We start from the raw sequence: 17,152 nt of genomic DNA on the forward strand, positions 1-17,152 counted from the left end.
GTGAGGTCCTAAAAAGAGGCTGATTGGAGAGGTTCAAATCTTGATGACATAAGGAACCTTAGGACCACGTCTAGATTCCAGCCTGGAGTGGACAACCGACGTTCCTTTGAGGTCTCAAAAGACCTAGGGAGGTCCTGTAGATCTTTGTTGGTGGAAAGATCCAAGCCTCTGTGGCGGAAAACCGCTGCCAACATACTTCTGTAACCCTTGATCGTAGGAGCTGAAAGGGATCTTACTTTCCTTAGATGTAACAGGAAGTCAGCAATCTGGGTTACAGTGGTACTGGTTGAGGAAACTGCATTGGTCTTGTACCAGCTACGGAAGACTTCCCCTTGAGACTGATAGATTCTGAGAGTGGATGTTCTCCTTGCTCTGGCAATCGCTCTGGCTGCCTCCTTCGAAAAGCCCCTAGCTCTTGAGAGTCTTTCGAAAGTCTGAAGGCAGTCAGACGAAGAGCGTGGAGGTTTGGGTGTACCTTCTTTACGTGAGGTTGACGTAGAAGGTTCACTCCTAGAGGAAGAGTCCTGGGAATGTCGACCAGCCATTGCAGTACCTCTATGAACCATTCTCTCGCGGGCCAGAGCGGAGCCAACCAACGTCAGCCGTGACCCTTTGCGAGAGGAGAACTTCTGAAGTACCCTGTTGACAATCTTGAACGGCGGGAATGCATACAGGTCGAGATGGGACCAATCCAGCAGAAAAGCATCCACGTGAACTGCTGCTGGGTCTGGAATCGGAGAACAATACAACAGGAGTCTCTAGGTTATCGAGGTAGCGAACAGATCTATGGTTGGCTGACCCCACAGGGCCCAAAGTCTGCTGCAAACATTCTTGTGAAGGGTCCACTCTGTGGGGATGACCTGACCCTTCCGGCTGAGGCGATCTGCCATGACATTCATACCGCCCTGAATGAACCTCGTTACCAGCGTGAGCTTTCGATCTTTTGACCAGATGAGGAGGTCCCTTGCGATCTAGAACAACTTCCACGAAAGAGTCCCTCCCTGCTTGAAGATGTAAGCCAGGGCTGTGGTGTTGTCAGAGTCCACCTCCACCACCTTGTTAAGCTGGAGGGACTTGAAGTTTATCAAGGCCAGAAGAACCGCCAACAACTCCTTGCAATTGATGTGAAGTGTCCTTTGCTCCTGATTCCATGTTCCCGAGCATTCCTGTCCGTCCAAAGTCGCACCCCAGCCCGTGTCTGATGCGTCCGAGAGGAGACGGCGGTCGGGTTTCTGAACAGCCAGAGGTAGACTTCCTTGAGAAGAAAGCTGTTCTTACACCACGAGAGAGAAGACCTCCTCTCTTCGGAAACAGGAACTGAGACCGTCTCTAGCGTCATGTCCTTTATCCAGTGAGCAGCTAGATGATACTGAAGGGGGCGGAGGTGGAGTCTCCCTAACACGATGAACAGGGCCAGCGATGAAAGTGTCCCTGTTAGACTCATCCACTACCTGACTGAGCATCGGTTCCTTCTCAGCATGCTCTGGATGCATTCTAGGGCTTGGAAGATCCTTGGGGCCGACGGAAAAGCCCGAAAAGCTCGACTCTGAAGATCCATACCCAGGTAGACAATGGTCTGGGATGGGACGAGCTGGGACTCCTCAAAATTGACCAGGAGGCCCAGTTCCTTGGTCAGATCCATAGTCCATCTGAGAATCTCCAGACAGCGACGACTTGTGGGAGCTCTTAAAAGCCAGTCGTCTGACGGAGCCGGACACAAGATCATGGTACTGCTGCACAGTCTGTGAACTGTCAACCATGGGGAAGCGAGGAAGTACAGTGACAACCCGAAGCTGTCTAGACTGTCTGGGTTGTACAGACAACTCCTTATCGGGTTGCTGAGGTTGCCGCACTGCGTCACAACAAGTCACTTCTGCTGGTTGTTGAACGTCTTCCCAGTGACACACTGACTCCGTAAACAAAAAATCCTCTAACAAGGACTAAGCTTGGACTGCATGTCTTGCAACACAGCTCAAGGTCTATGGGAGCAGGTGTGGTAACAGACAGGGTTAGCGACTGAAGTGGAACCATTACCTTCCCTGGAAGCATGTTATGCTTAAATAAAAGTCCATAGGAGGCTACGCAGCTAAAGGCTCCTCTCCAAATGACAGAGTCCTCAAGGGAATATCAGAAGGAGGGAGAAAAGCACTTTCTCATCTACAGGGACCATATCCGAGAAAAGCTAAGTTCTCTCAGTGAGGGTTTCACTGGTGCAAAAGCAGCAGACTAGAAGGCAACGTTATGAAACTGCTTGACAGTCTAGTGAGTTGGCAACAACCAAAGATGTGTGACTGAGAAGCATGCGGTAAGGTATGCAGAGCATGCTGTATGCAGAGCATGCTGTATGTAGAGCATGCTGTAAGGTAAGCAGAGCATGTTGCATGGCGTGTAACATTTCTCAGAAATTCCATGACCAGTGCTAGATTGAGTAATATCGCATTACTGTCCATTGAAAGTGCACGTGCCGAGGGAATTGATTTAGACTGTTTTGTTGATGAATTTGATAGCCGGCATGATAATCGTAGAATTAAGCTGCACTAAATATACGTACTATAATCTACTTCACCTCAGGAAAGGGAAACTCGCCCTGTTGGCAACACTGCATTACTTCATGCATGCTTGCATGGGGGTTTAATATCAACATAATATTAACATTACATTCATAACTCATGATTCATTTTTGTTTTGAAGATATTTTTGCCATATTTTTGCGATTTTGTTAAAAATATATTGCAAGGAATACATATATATTTTTTTATATAAGTAATACGAATAACCTCCATTATCATAATGTTTGTGTAGGCATACATGTATTACAAATGCAAGTTATGAAAGTAATGAGGTGTTATTATTGTCATTTGTTATTTCAAAGTTGAATGGGAAGAGGCTCAAGTTGAGGAGAAAGTGGCAGATGCATGCGTTGAGGTGGCTGACTCATAGCATGAGGTTCCTGCCTCAAGAGTTGCGCTTGCCTCAAGGGTTGAGGTGGCTGCGCAGAGAGAGGCTCTTGACTCACGAGTTGAGGTTCTTGAGGTGTGAGCTGCGAGAGTTGAGGTAGCGGCTGCGCAGAACGCAGTTCCTGTCTCACGAGTTGAGGTTCTTGAGGTGCTAGCCTCAAGAGTTGAGGCTCTCGCCTTGAGGAAAGTTGAGGTAGCAGCTGCGAGAGCTGAGGTGGCTGCCTCAAGGATGGTAGAGGTTGTCGTACCTCAAGAGGTTGTTGCCTCGAAGATGGTCTAACTGCAAGAAACTCTTGCCTCAAAGGAAGAGGAGGATGTAAGGCATAAGACTCCTGTTCCCATTGTTGAGGTTGCCTTAAGGAAGGTGGAGGTTGCTGCAAAACGCTGGTAACTGGCAACTCCCAACGCGGTAGCTCACGCATGGAGGTAGCTTGAGGAACCTCAACTTCGTACGTCTGGCAGACTGGACTGCGGTGAGGAGGAGCGCTCGCAGGAGGAGGTGTATTAACCTTCTCTGCCTGAAACTCCTGCATCAACACCGCAAGCTGAGACTGCATTGACTGCAGTATAGACCACTAGAGTTTAAGAAAGACAACAACAAACGGAGCTACTGTCCGTTGAGACTGAGGGTCTAAAACAGCTGGTGCGGCAACAGACGGAGCTACTGCCTGTTGCGATACCACTTTGCCTCTCTGGGAGGTGTGCAGTTGTCGTACTGCAGCAAGTCCGAACTGACCCAGGGCTAATGGCTACACCTAGGAGTTGGACTTGTGCGGAAGGGACCGACTTGCACTTAAAAGCTGCAAGATGTGGTCCATGGTTTCTGCGAGAAACCTCTTCCGCAGACGAGGAATAAAAGGGCTCTCTCGTCTTTGTGTGGGTGGGGTGATCACGTCGGCAACGTGTGTAGCTACACCCGAAACCACGGAGGGAAAAACGTCTGTTCGTCGATCAAGGCCTGCTGAACCCATAAGTCCTTCGACATTACTTCTCCCCTGGGCTTGGGAGCTTGTAAGAGGTCCCAGACTAGGCGAACAACTGGCACGAACAGACGAACCCTCGACCGCAACACTGTAACACTTTGCGCTAATCACTTATCACTTTTGATTTTCTGTTTGCACTTATTTCACTGAACTCGAAACTTTAAGTGGTTTGTACCTCAAACACGCAATTCTATCCTTCCTTAAAAGTTAGTAATTGCGAAAACAGAATTACAATGTAACAGAAAAATCTAATGAAAGATAAATAATTCAGTGGCTGGAAAGAGACTAAACACTAGATCAAATAAACTACGTTTAAAATCTCTCACCGCATAAAGCTTGAGAACAAGAATAAAACTCTAGAAACGTTTACCTTCTTCCCCTAAAGAGACTAGGGAGAAGAGCAAAAACGATAACAACGTTACTCGCTTGAACGAAACGTTTATCCAGCTCTCTCTCCCTCCGTCTCTATCTCTCTCTCTCTCTCTCTCTCTCTTGACTTAGAACCTGAGAGAAGAGCCCAATCATATATATCGTTAAAACATATTATTGTTAAAGGAAAAAAAAAACTGAAAGATTTCCCAAATAAAAAGTTCCTTTATTAGAATTAAAACCATTAAGCTAAGAAAGAATGAACAAAACGCTAGAAACGGTTACTCTTACTGCAACGTGACACCGTGAAAATTCTCTCTCTATCGTAACGATAGAGCGCAAGTTGAACGTTCTGAACGTCAACAACTGCAGAGACAAAACAAAACGTTAGTTCAACTTTGAAAACAGTACGAGACTATCAAAGAAATTCTTTCAAAAACATTAAAATAGCATAATATGTTAACAGGTAAAACCGAAATGACGGGCTCAATGTAATTAACTTCGGTACCAAGAAAAGACCGCCTACTATTAGGAAAGGTCGAATATAAACAAATATAAAAATTAATTTTAATAAGTTTATAATAAAAGGAAGTTAATCGAAGAGGCCTATAAAAGGCGGAGAGATATAAAATAAATCTATAACTTTTGTTAAGCAAAATTAAGAAAGAGAGTCTATACTCTCTTAGACACCAACACTTCCGTCTAAGGGAAGGGTCGGCCATTTAAAAGTGAAAGAGAGTTCATACTCTCTTCGTCACCATAATTAATCAAATTAATTCCAAAAGCTAGCTAAGCTAATGATAAAACTTCCTGAATAGCGAAAGCTAAACTCTAGAGCAAATACATCACCAAATCGTGAGCAAAAAACTCCAGAATCAACAGCGTATCCATGTAGGTCTAGCCGGAGGCACGACAGAGGAAAAATTGAGGTGGTGTCAACAAGAAGTACTGCAGTACCTGGCCACAGGTGGCGCTTGTGAGTACACCCCCCTCTTGTATAGCGATCGCTGGCGTATCCCTTCCGTAGAATTCTGTCGGGCAACGGAGTTGACAGCTACATGATTATCGGGTAAGATTAATATTGAAAAAACTATGGTTTATTTTCTGGAAGAAATCTTGGATGAGATCTTCCCATTGGCAGCTTTTGATTTAACATTATTTCCTGTAGGCTTCTTAATAGATTGTCTTGATAAGTTAGGTTTTACATTTGCCTTTTTCATGTCCTTTTGACCTAATTGTTGAGGGGGATGGTGGATCTCAACTTGAATTTTTTATTGATTTATGTTGTTTTCTTGTTGATCTGAAATATTTATAGACAAAACACCATATCTATTTGATATAACTTTGGTGATTTTAATGGAAAGGGGTGAGAGAGATGGTGGTCTCTCTCTATTCCAATTAAGAGGTGGTGATTTATCAGGTTTCGGCATCTTCCCTGCTACAGATGCACCTAATAACTCTGTTTCAGGTGACACCTCCATCAAATCAGGCAAAGATACAGCCTGAGAGAAGTTAGTATTAGCCTTTGTAATGGGAGGCAAAGGTGGGCAAGGCCTTATTAGGTGGTGATATTTTTGCACTATTATGCAGCTTGTTATTAGAAAATGGGGCATTTCTTTTTTGGGAACTACTGGCAGTAATAAGTGGGTAGGATGTCTCTTGCAGCATTTTTTCTCCTGATTTCAATGCCTTTGCATAGCTTTTTGATTTATTCAATAATCTCTTGGCATGCCCCACACTTACATGTTTGATACTAGAATTATTGAGGGCCACATATTCAAACTTGTATTGCTTGCAGCTCCTACCAGTAGATTTATGCTTCAAATTGCAGTTTAAACACCTGGCCTCAAGTGTTCATTCTCCATGGTAGAGTTCAGAGCTCTAGGCCCTTAAACTCATTGGCACTGGGGTCACCACTGGGGACTTTTAAAAAACTACAGAGGGCAGACTTGAAATACCTAAAGGCCATGCCTTCTTAGGTCGAACTCATCATCAGCATTCTACACAGCAATGAGAGAGATGTAAGTGTAACATTATCTGGGAAAACTCCATACACCACCAAACCCTAAAAAACTTGTTGATGTAGATCAGAATTCTCCTGGTCCCTGACATGTACACCCAAAGAACTGAATTAGGGACATATTTGCAGAGGATTCAGTGGCCTGTGCCCTCAATGTGAGGAGAATGAGCTGTAAAGCTTCTTTGGCATCAGCTTGGACTTTGCCAAGAATGACACTGAAGAGGCCTTAGGCTTCCTTTTCCTGCTAAAATCAAACACCTGCCCCTAAACTGGAGACTACAATCTACAATGCAAACATGCCCCTAAAATTGGCAGTGTGTGTGGATTGACTACCAATTTTGGCATAAATTGGTTACATGATCCACCCTTTCCCTGGTATTTACATTCTTCTCGTTTCATTTGTCTCACAACAAAGCCAACATACAAACATCCAAAACTTTAAGTAGAAGCAAAAGAATTAATAGCCTTCTTAAAGGGCACAACAGTACACCAGTACACAATGTGGTGAAATCAAAAGTGAAGTCTTTGATAGGAGAAAGGCTGGTGCTACTCAACCGCGCTCACCATAAGTCGTTAATGAATACAATGGCTGTTTTAGCTCCATTGAAGACACTCCTCTATTCTAAAGGACAAAAATTTGTATATGCATAGGAACAAATGGTAATTTCTCTGATTAAGAAAGCAAAGCAACTTACAAAAAGTTTACCTCTACTGTATGTAATTTTGTTATAAACTTGGGGGAAAAAAAGGTGCTACTAAGGCCATGCGGTGGAGTCTTCATGAATCCTTTGTTACTTTTAAAGACAGCATTTACCTTCAAGACCTCTCTGGCCTATAATATTTGGCATACATTAAGGTACCGTAATTGTTCGTACATGATTTTTATAGGCCTTTTTAATATTAAGCAATGAGAAAAATTCTGAAAATGCTAATAGATCCATCAGTGAAACAGTTAGTGAACTTGTTTATTTAGATAAAAATAAAAATCTATACTACTTCATGGGAATGTATAATTCATAACACTGTTAGAAACTTCAGAACTTACCAAGAATCCTAGGATGTAAATGACAAGCTGAATTCTAGGAACGTTCATTTTGAATCTTGTTATGCTATTCTACAATCTGTTTTAAATTTCAGGTTCTGAGTTCTGACATGCATATCTCTTCGGATTCGTTAAATGCACAGCAATAAAGTCAACATCCCTGAAATAAAAATTACAGCTTATACCATGTTTCAGCCAATTTATACAATTCATATCTGTGACCCGGACCTTTATGCAAAATTCATTAAGTTTCAGATAATTATGATAAACTTAATTTTGAAACACATTTTTATTCTAGGCATGTGGAAATTTGTAATACTGGTACACCACAAGATTGTTCTAATTTAGGGGGAAGATTCATTACTCCACAAAAAAAAACATTTTCCCAACAATATAATTGGAACTGAGGACTCAGAAACAATATCTTTAACTAACATGGTGGAGTCAATGTAAAATAATGAAAAATAAAAAATTCTAAGGTAATTTATATTTTTCCCAATTATACAAACCTGTAGTTCTTTGCTAAAGGAGAAGAAATCAGCACAAGCTGGTATACACTATAAAACTTTTAACAAGGTGTAAACTACCACTCACTTGTTAACTGGTGAAACAGTAAGAAGCACCGATCCCCCCCTCACTCATACGTTTTTCATTTTGATCCCAGTCGGGATTTTCCCCTGGGGGTTAGGTAATGGCGGGTAAAAGTACAGTATGTGCAATAAACTACTGGTTTGTATAGTTAGGAAAAATACAAATTACCTTCAAATTTGTGATTTGTTCACACACTTATGTTCTTTACCAAAAGAGACTCACACTACGGTGGGTGGAAGTCCCTTCAACTGGCTGAAACTTTCCAAGGATTGCAACATCCATGCATGATAAAAGGAGGGATGTGTATCCTCACACCTCATAAACTACTGGACTGAGACCAACGGGTTCACGGCCCAAGCGAAGCGAGTATGAATGTTAGAACACAATTGTAACTGTCAAGGCCATGTATAATAACAGTTTGGTCTTATACATATTAAGAGCCAAAACTCCCCCTCGTAAGGAGACTGGGGACATGACTTAAATATAGCCTACTGTATGCAAAATATATTCTAGCTACAATTCAAAATGGGGCTTGCCTGCAGTCATGGGAGTTCTAACCAACAGTCTCCCTGGATGTTATGCCCCAAGAGAGGGGAAGATGAAGAAAAGAAAGGTTGGGGCTGACATTCCAAAGTCTAGGAAGGCAACCAAAGTGACCATTCTCAGAGTAACTGTATGCCTAAGAATAACTAATACAAACGCACCTTGCCTATAGAGCTCTTGGGAGGTAAAAATACTAAAATAATTATGCAGTACAAACTGGGCACCTGCTCGCGGAAGACCATTGGCGCCCGAGCGCGGAAGACCGTTGGTGCGGGCGCGCGCAGAAGGCTGTCGGCGCACGCGCAAGAGCATTGGTGCTCGTGCGAGCGGAAATGTTAGCGCACGCGAAGGTAGCGCTAGTAGGTTGCCAGGTCAGCTGGCAGGACGACCAGAAACTGGGATGAGCCCTTTGGAAGGGCAAACGTCCATGATGGAGACCGTAAAGGTCCACGGAAGAGTCCAAGGACTAACAGCGGCGTAAGGTTGCGTTGGTAGATCGGTAGGTCAGCTGGCAGGACGATCAGGAACTGGGATGTGCCCTTTGGAGGGGAGAGCATCCACCAGTGGGGACCGTAAAAAACGTCCGCAGACTAGTCCAGGACCGAAGTCCAAAGGACTACCAGCAGCGTCAGGATGCATTGGTAGATCGGCAGGTCAGCTGGTAGGACGATCAGAAACTGGGATGTGCCCTTTGGAAGGGCGAACATCCACTGATGGCAACCGTGAAAGGTCCATAGAAGAGTCCAGGACCGAAGTCCACGGACTAAGTTGCAGCGCAAGGTTGCACTGGTAGGTCTGCTGGTAGGATGATCAGGAACTGATGAAGCCAATGAGGGCCAGTAGACCAGCAAGCTGGCCTTAGGAAGAGTCCAGGACCGAAGTCCACGGACTAAGTTGCAGCGCAAAGTTGCGCTGGTAGGATGATCAGGAAGTGATGAGCAGTGTAATCCTTCGAAGAGGTGTCTCTAAGAGTGGCCTCTCTCGCGAACGAGAGAGGTGAACACTTCGTAGAAGAGACTTAAAGATGCCCATGAGGGCCGGTGTATCAGCAAGCTGACCTTTAGGAGTAGCGATCCTCCGAAGAGGAATCTCTGAGTGGTCCCGCTCTCGTTTTGAGAGGTAAACACTTCGTAGAAGAGACTTGCCAAGACTGTGCTCTGCCCCTGAAGGAAGAGAAACACAGCAAGGGGGGAGAGAAGTCTAAACGAAGGCAGCAGCAGCAGTCGGACACGATGAATTTATTAAGATGTGGGAAGTTCTCCCTCGGAAGGGAAGTTGTCCAATCCCTGGAGGTGAACCTCCTGGTTAGCGTTCTAAGATGATCTGAAGTGCTGGTCGTGTTGTCACAGAGTACTTCTAAGAGAAGGGATGACACCCATGACGACGTCCTCTGAGGGACGGCAGTGACAGCAGATTCCCCAGGCATGAACAGAACAGCTCTGCTTCGTCGGCACTCTTAGTCGAACGAAGAAAAACAGCATAGTTAACTGGGAAAAAATAAAATTAATTATTTAATAGAAATTCCCTAGGGAGGAACTCCAAAGAGGAACCCCGAGGGAACAAAATAAAAATAAGTATTGCACCCTTCCTTCCCCAGTCGACATTCACGGGAGAAGGGGGAAGCGGAGTAACTGTAATAAAAACAGATTTACAATTATTTAAATCAGCTAAGAATATTCACTAATAGTGAGAACCACTGATCCTCCGAAGGAAAGTGTTCCCCATGAAGAAAAGCTGAAAAGTTAAAATTACAATTAAAATTTCACTAAAAATAATTGAGACAAACAATCGGAAGAGCAACCTAACCCGCACACGGGAAAGGAGCTTCCCCAATAGTACACTGTTGTTGTAAAAGTGAACGACCTCGAGAAGAGAAAGACCGTAGTCAATCTCTGAGAGGCCACATTCCCTTCGCTCAGTAATCCATGTTTCCAGTGTGGGTAGTTAACCCTCGCTAAATTTTAATGGCTCGTCATTCAGCTCTGCCAAAAGTATAACCACTAATAAATATGACAAATTTGTAGGTAATTTGTATTTTTCCTAACTATACAAACCTTAGCTATTTAATATGAGTAATTACTTTCGGCGTAGCTGAAATGACGAGCCATTAGAATTTTAACGAGGGTTTACTACCCCCCCCACTAGTTAGCGGGGAGTAGGGAGGGTAGCTTGCTACCCGCCCCCCCCCCTCACACACACCTGTGCTGAGCTCACTTTGCTTAGAGGTAGGACTTCACGGGGGATAGGGCTGGTGGGCAAGTTTGATTAAATAGCTAAGGTTTGTATAGTTAGGAAAAATACAAATTACCTATGAATTTGTCATTTGTTCCGTAACTGAAATACAAACCACACTATTTAATATGAGTGACTCACCCCTTAGGAAGGGTGGTAAGTCCCGGCCAGTACTGGCTTTTGGCTTTGCCTGGGGACTCAGTATCTGAGTGTGTCAGCACTCAACAATAAGGAGTCCCTGCACCTCGCTAGCACCTTGCTGTGCAAGGGCTGCGGCCTACGGAAGCTGTGTGTGAAGGTTTGAGGAGTGACTCGTCCTAGGAAGTTGACCTGTAGTCCTTTAGATGGAAACTTTAGGCTAGGACTCTCCCAATACCACCTCATCAGGGTATGGGGACGTAACAGTATTAACTTAATACTAAGAACACAAGGAGACATGGTTTACCTGCAGTGGTTCGAGGTCAGCTGTGCAGAGAACCCAGGATGCTGCTTTCGCCAAGAGAGGGGAGGATGAAGAAAAGAATAAGGGCCAGACAAACCTTTTCATTCATGCAGACTAAAACTGGGTAACGATGCCCTCAACCTTCTGCTACTTGTCCATTAAGGAGCCTGAGGTTTAAACCAACTGTTGTGCAGCCACCACAGGGCTGATAGAGAACGTATCAAGCCTCCTGTGGGTCACGTCTTGCAGGTAGTGGACTGTGAAGGTTGTCTGACGCTTCAACACCCCTGCTTGTAGAACCTGCGTCACTGAGAAGTTCTTTTTGAAAGCCAGGGACGTAGCTACGCCCCTGACATCATGTGCTCTAGGGCGACGTGACAGAGGAGGGTCAGGATTCAGGGACAGATGGATTACCCTACGAATCCATGCTGAGATGGTATTCTTGGTAACCCTCCTCTTTGTCCTCCCAGTGCTCACAAACAATGCCTTCACTTGGGGACGAACTGCAGCCGTTCTTTTGAGATATAGCCTCAGACTCCTTACTGGTCACAGTAGGAGATGGTCTGGGTCATCTGTTACAGAACGAAGACTCGAAATCTGGAAAGAGTCGAACCGAGGGTCCGGCACTACCGGATTCTGAGTCTTAGCAACAAACTCAGGGACGAATCTGAATGTTACCTCCCCCCATCCCCTTGAATGGGCAATGTCATACGAGAGACCATGAAGTTCACTGACTCGCTTGGCCGAGGCCAAAGCTAGTAGGAACACTGTCTTCCAAGTAAGGTGGCAATCTGAAGCCTGGCGTAATGGTTCATAGGTAGGTCTCTTAAGAGACCTGAGAACTCGAACCACGTTCCATGGAGGAGGTCTCACTTCCAACTGAGGGCAGGTAAGTTCATAACTTCGTATGTGTAGGGAAAGTTCCAGCGAAGAAGAAATGTCCACTACTTTGAGCCTGAAGGCCAGACTTAAGGCCGAGCAATAGCCTTTCACTGCCGAGACTGAAATGCGCATTTCTTCTCGCAAATACACAAAGAACTCCGCTATTGCTGGAATAGTGGCATCGAGTGGAGAGATACCCCTTCCACGACACCAACCACAGAAAACTTGCCACTTTGCCTGGTTGACCCCTGCGGATGGACTTCGCAGGTGTCCAGACATCCTGTTCGCAACCTGTTGCGAAAATCCTCTCTCTGCGAGGAGATGCTGGATAGTCTCCAGGCGTGAAGTCGAAGCGAAGCTAAGGCTTTGTGAAAGATGTTGGCGTGTGGTTGTTTGAGTAGCTTGTGTCGTGGAGGGAGTTCTCTCGGAAGTTCCGTTAGGAGTTGCAGAAGGTCTAGAAACCATTCCGCTCGATGCCATAACGGAGCTATAAGGGTCATCGAGAGATTGACCAATATTCTGGTCTTGTTGAGTACCCTCCTCATCAGACAGAACGGGGGAAAGGCGTAGACATCGATGTTGTCCCACCGTTGTTGGAAGGCATCTTGCCAGAGTGCCTTGGGATCCGGGACTGGGGAGCAGTACAGCGGGAGCTTGAATTTCAGCGCTGTAGCGAACAGATCCACAGTCGGGGAACCCCACAAAGTCAGGACTTTGTTGGCTACTAGATGATCCAAAGACCACTCGGTACTCACTATCTGAGACGCTCTGTTCAGACTGTCGGCGAGCACATTCCTCTTGCCTGGAATGAAGCGAGCCGATAGTGGAATCGAGTGGACTTCGGTCCATCTCAGTATCTCTACTGCGAGATGGGATAGCTGCTCTGAAAAGGTACCTACCAGCTTGTTGATGTAAGCCACTACTGTGGTGTTGTCGCTCATCACCACCACAGAGTGACCCGCCAGGTATTGTTGGAACTGTTGAAGGGCCAGGAATACGGCCTTCATTTATAGCAGATTTATATGGAGGCACTTTTCTGATTCTGACCACAGGCCTGAGGTCCTGTGGTGCAGAACGTGGGTCCCCTACCCTTTCTTTGAGGCGTCCGAAAACAGCATCAAATCCGGGGGGAGGACGAGAAGATCCACTCCCCTTCGTAGGTTCTCGTCTGTCACCCACCACTGAAGATCCGTCCGTTCCGCAGGACCCATAGGGATCATGACGTCCGGGGAATCGTGACCTTAATTCCACCAGGACTTGAGTTGCCACTGCAGAGATCTCATTCTGAGGTGACCGTTGGGAACTAGACGGGCCAAGGATGAGAGGTGACCGAGGAGACGTAACCACGATTGGGCTGGGAGCTCTTCTCGTCTGAGGAAAGGACTCACGACCCTCCTCAGCCTTGCTATCCTGTCGTCTGATGGGAAGGCTTTGTGGAGATTGGCGTCTATGATCATGCCTAGATATACCAGTCTTTGAGTAGGAAGCAGAGAAGACTTCTCGAGATTTACCATGATCTCCAGATCTTGGAAAAGTCCCAGAAGTTTGTCTCGGTGTCGAAGAAGGGCTGACTCCGAGTCTGCTAGGATCAGCCAGTCTTCCAGATAACGGAGGAGACGGATGCCAATCCTGTGTGCCCACGAAGATATTAGGGTGAACACTCTGGTGAAAACCTGAGGTGCTGTGGAGAGACCGAAACACAGCACCTTGAACTGGTAGATCTTGTTGTCTAGGCTGAATCTTAAGTACTTCCTTGAAGACGGATGGACTGGGATCTGGAAGTACGCGTCCTTCAGGTCCAGTGTACACATGAAGTCTTGCGGTCTCACTGCAAGTCTGACCATGTCTGCCGTCTCCATGCTGAACGGGGTCTGCTTGACAAACCTGTTCAGAGCTGAGAGGTCGATAACTGGTCTCCAGCCTCCAGACGCCTTCTTTACAAGAAAGAGTCGACTGAAGAAGCCTGGGGACCCGTCGACGACCTCTTGGAGAGCGCCCTTCTTCAACACAGTCTCGACTTCTGCCCGAAGGGCTTGCCCCCTTGCCGATCCCATGGCAAGGGAGCTCAACGACACTGGATTCGCTGGCAAGGGCGCTCAACGACACTGGATTCGCTGGCAAGGGAGCTCAACGACACTTGATTCGCTGTCAGGGGAGGTAGAGATGTTATGAACGGGACGCGATATCCTTGACTGATTACGGAAATCGTCCAGGAATCGGCCCAGAGTTGCTGCCACCTGTTTGCGCAACTTTGTAGGCATCCCCCCCACTGGTGGACATGCAGGGGGACTGCCAATCCTAGCGTTTGCGGCCTCGGCCACTCCCTCTAGGATTTTTTCCTCCCCTGGAGGACTTTTTGCCTTTCTTGTCCTTGACAGGAAAGGGCTTCGACACCGTTGTCTTCGCTACAGCTGCCGGTTTCGTGGTCTTGGTAGGACGTGGTTGCTGGGTTGCTGGGGGTTTATAGGGCTTTGATGTTAAAGCCCTATGTAGGAGAGAGTCCTGGTTGGACTTCCTCCATCTCTCAGCCGCCAGCTCCACGTCCTTAGGCTCAAAAAAATTCTTCCCCAAGATGGAAGAATGTCTGAGCCTGCTGATCTCGGTGCCGGGGACCTTCAGGTGGAATCTCTCAGACACCGCATCTCGACGCTTCAAGATGGTATTAGCACACAAGTTCGAGACTTGGTGGGCTAGAAACTCGATGGTACGAGTGCCTGAAAGTAGAAAGGTCTCCATGGCCTTCCTGGTACTCTCTTTGGACAAGTCCTCAGATTATAACAGGATGCCCAGAGACCCTAGCCAGATAACCAGCCATGAAGTTGCCTGCATGGCACACTTCGCCACCTTCTCCTGGCTATGGATCTCCGTAGCCGAGAACGACACTTGCCGGTTGGAGAGTCTCTCTAGAGGGACTCCCCTGGTAAGCTCTTCCAAAGAGTGGTGTAAGGGAAGAGCTAAACAAGTCTCCTCCATGATGTCAAAGTACCTCCTCTGATGGACACGAGGAGGCGGGAGGAGTTTGTTACCGGTGCTGGATCGGCTGGAGGAGGCAAGCTCGGAGAGCTGGCCCTCGACCTTATCTCTGGCAATCTTAACCCCTTGGGACCAGGGCAAAGCTGCGCTGGCCTTAGAGGGCTTTTGAGTACCAAAGACTCGGTCCAAGACCGTATCCTTGCCCTCACGAGGGGGAATCTCTGGATCTGAGAACCCATTGAGATTCCTCATAAGGGTCAGAACCTGCCAGAATGCATGCTCTGACACCTGTAGCTCTCCTCCTGAAGGGCTGGCAGCGAAGTCTCCTGTCCCCAAAGGCTCTTCTTGGGGGGACTCGTGGACATTCTCCGAGGGCTTGGCTGGCTCTGGTCTAATCCTTGAGGATGACTTCGGTAAAGTCTTGGAGTCCTTCGACTCCCTCCTGGGAGGGATGCAGGACTCCAACAGTGATGGTGGGAGGCTCTTCTCCACCCCTACCCGAGAAGACTTCTCTGCGCGAGGTGGGGTTTCCCTCATTGGTGCGATGGGGGAACGCCTCACCTCACGTGACTCCCCTGAGGACGGGAAATCCTCGTCCGAAGGGGAGGGAGAGAAAGTCTGGGGGGGGGGGAGGAGGCCTTCCTCAAAGACTTCCGAGGAGTCAGCTTCGCCCTTGGAGAAGTCACCACGTCAGTTACTCCTCTCTTCCTCGTCAGGGGAGTCGAAGCTGCCACTGATTTGTGGCCCAGCTCAGAGCGAACAGGCTTAAAAGCCTGCACGACCGCTCTGACAAGGGACCCAAACCAGGGCTGCCGACTGACAGCTGTGCTGTCGGATACTCCCTCTGGAGGGAAGGGGATCGTTCGATCCCTAGGAGGAGTTACCAAAGTAGGGTCTGCCTGGAAGGAAGAAGGAAAGTTCCTGGACTTATCTGGAGTTCTCCCTCCCTCCGGCGAGCGCGCTGTTCTGCACTTGCGGGGGGGGGGACACGATGACGATGACCTGGTCGTGCGGCGTCCTGCAGCCTCGCGCGTGGGATCACGCTGTGGGTCGCACTGGCGCTCGCGCTATGGAATTTTGCCTGATCGAACGCAGGCGATTGTTCGCGCGCGCGGGCGAGGGCGCGCGTGGGCGATCGATGGCGTGCAGGGGCGCGTTCCGGTGATTGCAGAGGGCGCGCAGAAGGCTGAATGAGCGCTCGCGGGCGCGCAGGATCCCGAAGAGCCCGTGAGGGTGATATCGTTAGGCGCGCGCGCGCGCAGGATATATATCCTTTGCGCGCGGGCGCGCATGAGGGCGCACATCAGGAAGAATAGGAGGGTGCGCGTTGGAGACTGCCCCATCGCGCGCAGGTGAAGGATGGCGAGAAGGCGGGGTCCGATGGCACGTTGGAGAGCGCTGGCGAGCAGGGGAAGAGATTACAGTGATACCTCGGTACTCGACCATAATCCGTTCGAGATCCGTGTTCGACCTCCGATTTGTTCGAGTACCGAATTTTTTTTCCCCATAAGAAATAATGGTATATATTCTATTCCGTTCCCAAGCACTCGAACAGGCCCAAAATATTAATAAAACGTGTACCTAAACAACAATAATTATCTAAATGTGTATGAAATTGGTCAGAAAATCCTATAAAACAATTTTAAACCATTTACTGTACTAAAATAAAACAATTTTAAACCATTTTCTGTACTGTAGTGAACATACCTTTGAGCAGCGGTTCGATGGCATACAGGGATGGATGTGGAGAGGATGGAAGGGGGAGGTTACTGCTTGGAAGGAGAGTCCCCTTCCATGATGTGGCGGGGTAGTTCTCCTTCAGGAGTTGTTTCTCTCTCCAATGAAAGGGTGGGCAGATCTATTTCAGGGGTTTCTTCTCTTCTTTGTCTCTTCTTTGGAGGAGAAACAGGCTTTGATGTAGCAGCTTTCTTTTCTTTTGTGAAAAACTGGTCTATTGTTAATTGTTTCTTCCTCCTCTGCAGTATTCTTCGAAAATGATACATGACACTATCATTAAACATATGCACTGCCCGGTTTGCTACTGCAATTTCTGGGTGGTATTTTTCAGCAAAAGCCTGCACATCTGCCCACTTGGAACAAATTTCATTGATGAGAGAA

The 17,152-nt window shown here is 47.1% G+C and overlaps 1 protein-coding gene across 1 annotated transcript in view; it reads right to left on the reverse strand.

The window, feature by feature from the left end:
- Positions 1-17,152, reverse strand: part of LOC137621805 (major facilitator superfamily domain-containing protein 9-like) — an 86,607-nt gene that overhangs the window by 56,949 nt on the left and 12,506 nt on the right. Inside the window, exon 2 of the mRNA XM_068352312.1 lies at positions 7,375-7,531. Within this exon, the coding sequence (XP_068208413.1) occupies positions 7,375-7,422 (48 nt within the window). The 5' untranslated portion in view covers positions 7,423-7,531. The remainder of the gene's footprint in view (positions 1-7,374; positions 7,532-17,152) is intronic.

The sequence above is a fragment of the Palaemon carinicauda genome, chromosome 28 (genome assembly GCF_036898095.1).
Source record: "Palaemon carinicauda isolate YSFRI2023 chromosome 28, ASM3689809v2, whole genome shotgun sequence".
NCBI classification, from domain to species: domain Eukaryota; kingdom Metazoa; phylum Arthropoda; class Malacostraca; order Decapoda; family Palaemonidae; genus Palaemon; species Palaemon carinicauda.